Source organism: the organism of the source record quoted next, unplaced genomic scaffold, assembly GCF_019419815.1.
Source record: "Pyrus x bretschneideri cultivar Hongxiangsu unplaced genomic scaffold, Pyrus_bretschneideri_v1 Contig97, whole genome shotgun sequence".
Classification (NCBI taxonomy): Eukaryota; Viridiplantae; Streptophyta; class Magnoliopsida; order Rosales; family Rosaceae; genus Pyrus; species Pyrus x bretschneideri.
The window spans coordinates 249,388-259,174 of record NW_025999839.1 but is presented as its reverse complement, the minus strand read 5'-3'; the positions used below and the strand labels follow the sequence as shown (position 1 = coordinate 259,174).

The window sequence follows — 9,787 nt, the reverse complement described above, 5'->3', positions numbered from 1 at the left end:
CATACAGGATCTGATGTGACCACTACTTGAATATTTACTCAATCATAGAGAGTGTTACTAATTATAGCACATGTGATTGTGCAAATCATCAGTACATTGTATGTAGGATTCTAGAAGATCTTACCCCTTTATGAATGTATTACTTGCAAGACAAGGAATCCTATCTAGTTTACTATAAAGAAAGACATCAAAAAAATTCCTCATCTTTCTTTTCTCTCTTTGCCACACCCTGTCTCTCCCTCCAACAAAATAAGTTACAATACTAAGTAAATTAATGGAAGTATTTTCTGCCTTTCGAGTGATTGGGCCTTAGCTCAAGGAATTTCGTGTGTTACCTTTGCATATCCAACAAGATATGAAAGTTTTTTTTTTCTTTACCACTCAACCAGGTATTAAATGGCAACAAGATATGGAAGTTTATTAGTCTCCTAACAGAGTTTGGGAGCCTCCAACCGTCCAACGTTTTTTGGCCTCACATCTTACGTATTCTCCTTAAATGCGGGCCCATTAGAATCATATAATTTGTGGGTTGAACCGTTTTGGAGGCTCAAAGTCAAAAGCTGGTATCCTTATCTCCTTCCACAAAAAATAAACAAAAAGTTGCCCACATATTAAAAATGGCAAGAAATTCATCGACCACAATTAAAACAATGTGCATAAATATGATTAGTTGGGGGTGGGATGGGATTATTATATTACTAACAAAAGAATAACAAGAATAATTGATTGCTTTACAAATCTAATGAATTATGACCATACAATGAGGACAAACAAAATTCTTCAATTTGTTAGACAAATTGATTGATAGAGATTATTGACCTAAACTTTTAACAATCGAAGGTCTATGATCACTAGTTTGGTATGGTATATACTCAACTCAAACACTAAAATGCTTTTCTTCTTTTGAAACTTTACATTTGCTTCGAGCCTCTCGTCTTCCGCCAATTTCAGACAAATCCGTCAACCATGCGTTTTAGACCACTCCGTCAGCCGTCCATTTTAGACAATTCGTGTTTCACCAGTTTGAGGCCACAATAACACCAAGTTAAAAACTGAAGAGACAATACCTCTTTGTATACCCTTGACTCCACTGCCAGCATTACATCCCAATAAGTTTTTTTTTTCTGCGAAAAACGGAAAAAAAGAAGATACATGCTCGTCTCAGAAAAGGAAAGTTTCTGTTGCAAAGCCGTAGAAGGTAACTAGATGACAACTGGAGAAATTTCCATAACATAAGGCTGCAAGACAGCATTCTTGTCCTGCGCTGCATGATCTTGATAGACAGGATTTCAAGGTATTTGCTGCAGGATTTCAAGGTACTGGCTAGATGGTTATAATCAGTTGCCGGTAGCGATTCTTTCCATGGATATCAACCAATAAGTGATTCAGTTTCCAACTTCAAACAACTTAAGATTTAGATTTCTCAGCAGTGAATGCAACTACGTTTTAAACTTTTAGTTTATTTAAAAAAATCAGGACATCAAGGTGGGGGTAAAAGGAAGGGGTGACATACCGAATGGTTCAGAAAGGCAGCAATAGGAATCAAGCATGTTCTTAGCTTTCCATCAGGAAACTTGATTTTCATGCTATTTGAGTACCACAGTTCACATGCCCACAAGAATTGCTCCCATGTATAAAGCTCCGGCAGAAAGATATCAGGATGCTCATTGAACAGTGCAGGGAAGAGCTTATCATATTCAGCAAGCAAATGCTGAGACAAGAAAAGGGAGTTAAATGATAAATTTTTAATTAGTGGGATGCTTTTCCCTTAAATAAATACTATGGTATGAGAAAGTTATCTATCACGATATCCTATCAGAAACATAGAGAATGAATAATCAAAAGAACAAAAAGGATACAGATACAACATTCCATTCTTTAAGTAATATAAAAATGAGAGATCAAATACTGCAATGGCAGCTGGAAAGATATTGGCTGGAGGTTCAATAACACTAGTCCGTCCCGTCTTTCAAGAACCCTCCCAAGGTTTCTCCCTACACCTGATTTGGGCATCTCCATGTTCTGCACCCCTAAATAGAACAAATATATCGGCCCTGCCCATCAGACGCCCATTTACCCCTGGAACATGGTAAAGTCAGGGAAAAGCCTTAAGGTTGGGTCAGACCTTTTTCTCACTGCAGATTTGTTATTGGGAAGCATTGTATCTTGCAGAGAACTTGCAAAAGCAAAATACAGGATGACAACAAACAAAACTAGTCCTACTTATAAGTCGGAAAGACAAAAAACAAGCAGCATTGCCAGCAGACAAGAATGTGAACTTCAACATTCCCCAAGAAGTAAACAGACAACAAAGAAGAGTTAATTAGGAGTGCGGCCACTGAACAGTGTACCAGGTTTTTAGAATCCAAGTAGATTACAAATAGTGACTGTCAAAAATGTATACTAAATGAGGTGATTTTTGTTGGACAGGGCTGAATATCATTGTCATCCTGATCTCCCATTTACAAGTGACCACCCATTCTTATATGCATGAATCATGCAACAGTATGGACAAATTTTGTCTATAACTGAAAAAAGAGGTCATAAATGTCAAAAAAGGTAATCTAATAACCTGTTTTGCTTGTGTTATCTCATCCAACAGCACAATTCCACCCAAAACCATCATCACGTTGGCTCCAAAACTCAACCCTGCAGCATTTAGGGAAGAAAGATTAAGAAATAAAGGAAAAGATAAATTAAAACAAACAAATCACTGTAATAATATCAGAAATGGTCCTCCACCAATACACCAAATATGCATACTTATTTTATATGGTGTAATACTAAATAACTTCATCTAATTCTTTATCTATACAAATAAAAATGGACAAGAATATTTTTCTGCACAACATCCCCACCCCCCCCCCCAAAACACAATTCTTCAAACTTCCAAGAAACTAAAACCAACAGTTTCCCCCTGCGGTCTGCACCTTATTGCAAGTCCACCTTAGTTGAAAGCTTTTAAGATGCAAATATGTGACAATAAGAAATTTGTAGTTTTATTAAACATCATTTTCCTGGAATCTGTTTTTTTTTCCTCATGTGCAAATCTATCTAGCAAAAAGTCCACTGCAAAGAGCATATGAGTGCTATCTTAGGATTATTCTAACTAAATTGCCGAAAGTGAAGATTTTTATTATCCTTTACAACCACAGAAACCACAGGACAAAAGGTGTCTTCACATTACAAAGCAGAAAAGAAAAAACAGACATACGATAGCCCAACCACAAACTTTCCCAATGTTTGGGTCTAATGCTTGACAAACTCATTTGCCTAATTTTTCTGGCATTTCTAGATAGTATTACCCTTACTGAACAATTAAACATAAAAAATTGACCATAGAGAATCATAGATTTGTCTGAATTTATTTTCATAGCATGAGTTGATCATTTATTACCACATATACTAACACTGAGCATCTTATGAATAAACAACTTCCTTGGAAACATAATGGATAAGTTCCATGTTTGACCTAACATCAAATTATTACTATCTACATAAAGAAATATTATACTTTTACAGAGAATACTAAAAGCAAACTAGAATTTCATATAAACGGAAATTCATAGTTGCACAAAGTTACAAGATAGATTTAATAGGAAAACAAAGTCACAAGCAGTCAAAATACCAGTATGAAAATCTTCAGGAAGTGTGTCAAAGTACATCTTGTATTTTGAATCACAATTGCGCCTCTCCTTCATGCTCCACAACAACAACATTGTCTCAGGAGGAGTAATGCCTTCAAACTTCTCTAATACATGATACTGCAGTAAACAAAGGAGGTAATATATTGGGCCACGTTTCTTGTTCATAATGCCCCTCAATATGTATTGGACCCAACAGACCTAAAACCTACTCTAGCTCTGAGCATCATTACCTCAGCAAGAACAAGGGAAACAGTACAGTTGCATCACTGTGCTTATATATCAAGACATACAAGAGAGAGAGAGAGAGAGAGAGAGAGAGAGCAGCATCAGACTAATCTAGACAAAAATCTGACAACAAAAATGTTGTATACAGGGGACAAGGATTCATATTTGGCATTATAGAGAGTAGCTTATTTATGCTTACAAGACCAGTAAAGTTGGATCACGACTGTGATAAAGATCAATTTTCTCAATGGCTGAATTGGTAACTTAATGTGGCTTGGGAAAACAAACTCCACATGTGGGAAGAATGATGCTCAAACTCCACATGTGGTAGGTAAACATTTGTTTATAAAAATTGATCATCATCCACATCTAGAGCCATTTATTACTTACATATTAGAGCAGTCCACCTCTTGCTAGATGTGGAGTCAATGTAGGTTCACTTTAATTTTTCTGTTTCCCCTAATATATTTTCAGAAGCCTCTTAACTAAACCCAGAGGTAACAAATACAGACAAATTAAAAGTATTAAAAAGGTTTCTCAAGCAGTAAAACATACCATACCAGCTTGCACAAGCTCCTCAGAAACTATTAAAGACATTGGGATCTCCAGAGCAGTCTCTCCAACTTTCTGATCGTCTGCAGCTATGGCTCCTCTGCCAGCCCCTTCCACATCTATTATGATGAATGAAAAGCAAAAGACATCATATATTCAAGGCTAGTTTCCTTCTCTTGTGCAGGAAAACCCCCACAAAAGGGGAAAGAATAAACAATCATACCAGCAGCAATCACAGCAGTGAAAAGTTAAGACTTACGAGCTATCTGCAACCTTGTTTTAACACCAATGTTCTCACCCCATCGTAACAGTTGCTTTCCTTTATCAGAGTTGTAGCCTTCTACAATTGCAGTCTTCGAATTGTGCTTGTCAGAAGACCAACAAATCATATCAATAATAGCATTGTGTAGTTCTTGCAGGACATTCCTTTGCATGCCTGCACGTCATTAAAGCCCATTGTTTCATCATTGGTCTGCTAATCATATATGTGATCATGGTACTCTCAGGCAGTTCTAATTTCTAAAGTCATTTGTCTACCCTTATGTGCCTAAACAGTCCAAGAAGTTATCAGAATGAGTTTGAAGGATCTCAAGATGGATTCATCAAGCATCAAAATGGACAAAATTTCTGGCCTCATATTTCCCAAAATAAAAACAATTCTGTTTTGTTCTAGTTCTACAATATATTCCAGTAATAGACTCTGGGCATCCTTCAGATTAACGACCATTTGATTTAAAGAGCATAGTGACAGACTACCTCAGTTGATTCTATGATTTTTGCTATCTGAAGCATTACTTCCAAAGAGGTACTGAGCCAATTAGGATCTGCAGACCTTTTAACATGGATTTGCTGCCTGGTATTAAATCCCTTATCTTGTAGCAATTTCAGCCAGAAAATGAGAAAAAAACAATTGTTAGAAGGATGATGGTAGAAACAACTCAGCTAACTCATCACAAGCACAAAAAAACCACCAGACACTAATTAGTGCGCAAGAACAAGAAAGATAACTAGCAACGGATATGAAAATTTTACAAATTGTAAAATGGATATATTGACAGTTGTTGATTGTTTAGTTTTAACCCTATTTTAGAAACTGCCTAATTGAAAAAGATTCTGAAATAAAATAATACACAGTGATTAGTTTGGCATTTCTTACTTTACTTAACATTGTGCCTCCAAAGAGTCACAAATATGTCCTACATTTAAGACTGAGTACCAGAATCGAATTGACGAAAAGGGTCATTTGACAGTTTCTCTACTGTGCGTACCATTCCATTCTAACATTTGGTATGAGTCAGTCAAAAACATTTGTTGTTCCTCACATTTTTATCAAAAAGTGGGTCACTTTCAGATAGCTCCAGGACAATTGAGCAGTCTTTATCCAACTCCATGGAATCAAAACATGACGACGGCTGCAAATAACAAATAAAGCATCCAAAACCATTTATCCCTTAGATGATAAAAATTCCCATGATCAAAATACAAAAGAACAAGAAATGCATACACAATTAAGTTTCACTAGTTTACACATCCATCAAAAACCCAATGACTAAACGCACACATTTTGTTCAATTTATATATCCAAGCTAGAAGCAAAGCACATTTTTCACATAACTTACATAAATTGTGGTAAATTAAAGATACAAAAGAGAAATCCACCAATAAAAACAGTAAAGAACGCAAACCCAACAGAGCTACAAGTTCACTGTATCAAATTGTGTGTATCTAATGTAAAAATAAAATATAAAAAATAAAAAATAAAAACTAAACAGGGTTTTGTCTGTTTGGTTGCTGGGAAATTGTCAGAAATAAAACAAATCCAAGAATTTCAGAATGCGCACAAGGAAAATGAAATTTCAAGAACGTAAAAGAAAGCAGTAAGGTTGGAGGAATTTAGAGAAAGAAATAGTACTAAAATAGTAAGCGTTTACTTTATTGGTCGCCATTGGAGTGCAGATTCAAGCAGAAGTCCTCGCAAGTCAAATTGGAAAGATCATGTACAAGTCCGTAACAGTAGCGAGAATGGAGAAGAGATGAGGAGACGAGAGTTTGGGCGGCAAGAGTGGGCGAGGAATTTGGGAGGGCTACAGAGAAAATATTCTATCCACACATTTTTTTTTTTTTAATTCTCACACCCATCCTTCATTTTTGTCTATTGAATCTAATAAATTGAAAAAGATTAATGACAAAAAATTAACAATAATGTATGAAAAGTAAAAATAGATTTGTGAATAACACTACTATTGTAGCCTATTTGATTAAGCGATCTAGGGTTAGAGAGAGAGGGGTGCGGCAAGCTTTAGGGAGAAGAGAGATTTATTTAATTGTAAGGTGTGTTTGATTCACCCCATTGTACCTATATTTATAGTAGTAGAAATGGTGAAACCTTTCCCTTTAGGATTACAACATTTAATAGGTAATCTAATCCTAATAGGAATATAAGATAGATTCCCACATTCCCTATGATTTACACAATCACATTCTTATTCTAAATATGACTGCAACACTCCCCCTTGAGTGTATAAATACTCAACAAACCATCGCATCAGATCTTCAGCAGATAAGGTAGAATAGTTGATGAAGTCATCTGCACAACGAGTGATCACGAGTCTCAAATTTACTTTGAAGTATGCATTTGTAAAAACTCACAAAAACCTTGCTATGGTAAAACCTAATGATTGGGGAAAACCCATAGACTAAGGAGAAAAGTAAGAAAATATGCATAATATCTTAAACGCTCGTCAAACTGGACGAAGGTAGTGAACTCAACGGAGTATGATCATTCCAAGATGGGTGCCTCGTTAAAACCTAGTTAGGTAGCAAAAACCCAATGGGAAAAATGCTCCTAATCGTAGGGAAAAAGAGTACATTAAGATCATGTAAGTATGCTTCAAGATACTCCCCTGGAGTTAGACATGCTTCAAGATACTCCCCCTGAGTTAGACATAACTTCTAAATAAAAGAACTACAAGCGATTCAACTCAGATAATTTACGCATATCGATTCCTTGGACGAGCTTCTAAAATGTAGACTTGGGTAATGACTTGGTGAAGAGATCGGCCAGGTTGTTCTAGCAACGGATTTGCTTGACTTCAATGTTTTGATGCTACTGCTGCTGGTGTGAGTAAAAGAACTTCGGCGCTATGTGCTTGATGTTGTCTCCCTTGATGTATTTCTTCTTCAACTGCTCGATACATGCTGCATGGTCTTCAAAGATTGTCGTAGGAAGGTCAACGACTGATGTAAGACCACTAATGCTTCAAATATGTCCCATAACTTCTCTCAGCCAAAAGCATTCACGCGAGTCTTCATGCACGGCGAGAATCTCTACGTGGTTAGACGAAGTTGCAACTAACGTTTGCTTGGTAGACCTCCAAGATATAACAGTGTCTCCAATGGTAAAGACATAACCCATTTGAGAACATGCTCTATGTGGGTCAGACAAATATCCAGCATCTGCGTAACCAACAAGGCAAGAATCAATCTGAGGACTATAAGGGGCGGCAACACTAAAAAATTTACGGGTATAGAACAAGCCCAAATTCGTTGTACCCTTGAGGTAGTGGAAAATGTCTTTAACACCATTCCAATGTCTGCGTGTGGGCGCATTGTTGTATCTAGCCAATAGATTCACAGCGAAGGAGATGTCGGGTCTAGTGCACTGAGCCAATTATAATAAAGCCCCAATTGCACTCAGGTAAGGAACTTCGGGTTCTAAAATCTCTGCCTCATCCTCCTTTGGATAGAAGGGATCTCGTTTAGCATCTAGAGTCCGAACAACCATGGGTGTACTCGAAGGCTTCGCTTTATCCTCATTAAAACGACGCAACACCTTTGGGGTGTAGTTCGATTGATGTACTAAGATTCCATCTGAACAATGCTCAATCTCCAGGCCGAGATAGTATCGAGTTTTCCCAAGATCCTTTATCTCAAATTCTGATTTCAGGTCTACAGTAATTTCCTCAAGCTCTGTGGGAGTCCCAATGAGGTTCATATCATCGACATAAACTGCAACGATTGCAAATCTGGAATGTGACTTCTTTATGAACACGCATGGGCATAGTTCGTTGTTCACATAACCCTGACTTGTCAAATATTCACTCAGACGGTTATAGCACATCCACCCAGATTGTTTCAATCAGTAGTATGACTTCCTCAGTCTAATTGAGAGAGTGTTCTGTGGTCTAGAACTATTTGAGCTAGTCAATGGAAGTCCTTTTGGAACTTTCATGTAGATTTCCGTATCTAGATTCCTATAGAGATACGCGGTTATCACGTCCATAAGCTGCATATTCAGTTTTTCGGAAACTACCAAACTGATTAGGTAGCGAAACATTATAATGTTCATTACGGGGGAATATGTCTCCTCGTAATCAATCCCAGGGCACTGAGAGAAGCCTTGCGCTACGAGGCGTGTTTTGTATCGCACTATTTCATTCTTCTCATTACGTTTCCTCATGAAAACCCACTTGTAGCTAACAGGCTTTACACGTGGTAGTGTAGGAACGATAGGTCCAAACACTTTACATTTCGTGAGCAAATCGAGTTCGACTTGGATTTCTTGTTTCCAGTTTGACCAATCGGTTCTATGTCGGCATTCATCGACGGAACGTGGTTCAATGTCATCGCTGAGCATGATGTCAGTAGCTACTGAGTACATAAATGCATCGTTGACGATCATCTCATTCCTATTCCAAACCTCACCCACTATTGTGTAGTGGACCGAAATCTCGCGATTCTCGGGAAGCTGGCTTGTTTTGTCTAAAGCATTACCATAATCTAGAATAACCTCATGCATTGGAACGAATGAGTAAGCGATGGTCGGATTCAAACTAGGGTCACTAGTTGGTGTCATTTCCTCTTCCGAGGTTGTGAATCCTTTAAACCAAGGGGTTTGCCACGCTTCAAGGTCGGAGCAGATCATTGGCTAGCCACCAATGTACTTTGCCACATGGAAGGTGCGGCCTCCCCACATTCGAGGACGGTTCAGCCTTCCCAAGCGGGTTATTAACGTACGCGGGGTACATTTATCCTTGCAGGTGTGCTTGCAGCGAGCATATGTGATCTTGTCACTTTTGCTAGATCATTAAAAGCATCTGACATGCTTTGAGCAATGCTCTGAAGATCTATAATTCATCGCACCTCAGTTTCAGACTAGGTAGTGCGAGGATCTAAATGAGACATAGTGAGAGCATACCACGATAATTCGCAGCGTTCTATAGGAACATTAGCATGCTTATCTCCCTCTAAAGACGGGAAGACTATCTCATCAAAGTGACAATCCGCAAAACGTGCGGTAAAGAGATCTCCTGTCAAGGGTTCTAAGTATCGAACAATTGATGGCAAATCATAACTGACATAGA

At 37.7% G+C, this 9,787-nt stretch overlaps 1 protein-coding gene across 7 annotated transcripts; it reads right to left on the bottom strand.

Annotated features, from left to right (window-relative positions):
- Nucleotides 1-707: 707 nt before the first annotated feature.
- Nucleotides 708-6,539, bottom strand: LOC103936390 (N-lysine methyltransferase SETD6-like). 7 transcript variants are annotated; one of them, XM_048577067.1, is made up of 9 exons: nt 6,356-6,538; nt 5,747-5,836; nt 5,181-5,309; nt 4,684-4,789; nt 4,428-4,543; nt 3,629-3,764; nt 2,573-2,655; nt 1,514-1,711; nt 708-1,124 (listed from the first exon to the last, which is right to left on the bottom strand). In XM_048577067.1, the coding sequence occupies exons 1-9, from the start codon at nt 6,368-6,370 to the stop codon at nt 987-989; spliced, it is 1,011 nt and encodes a 336-aa protein (XP_048433024.1). In that variant the 5' UTR covers nt 6,371-6,538; the 3' UTR covers nt 708-986. The 7 variants fall into 7 exon arrangements, with proteins under 7 accessions (XP_048433024.1, XP_048433026.1, XP_048433025.1 ...); XM_048577069.1 differs by having other exon boundaries at nt 4,684-4,777; XM_048577068.1 differs by having other exon boundaries at nt 2,573-2,649; nt 6,356-6,536.
- Between the last annotated feature and the right edge of the window lie 3,248 nt (nt 6,540-9,787).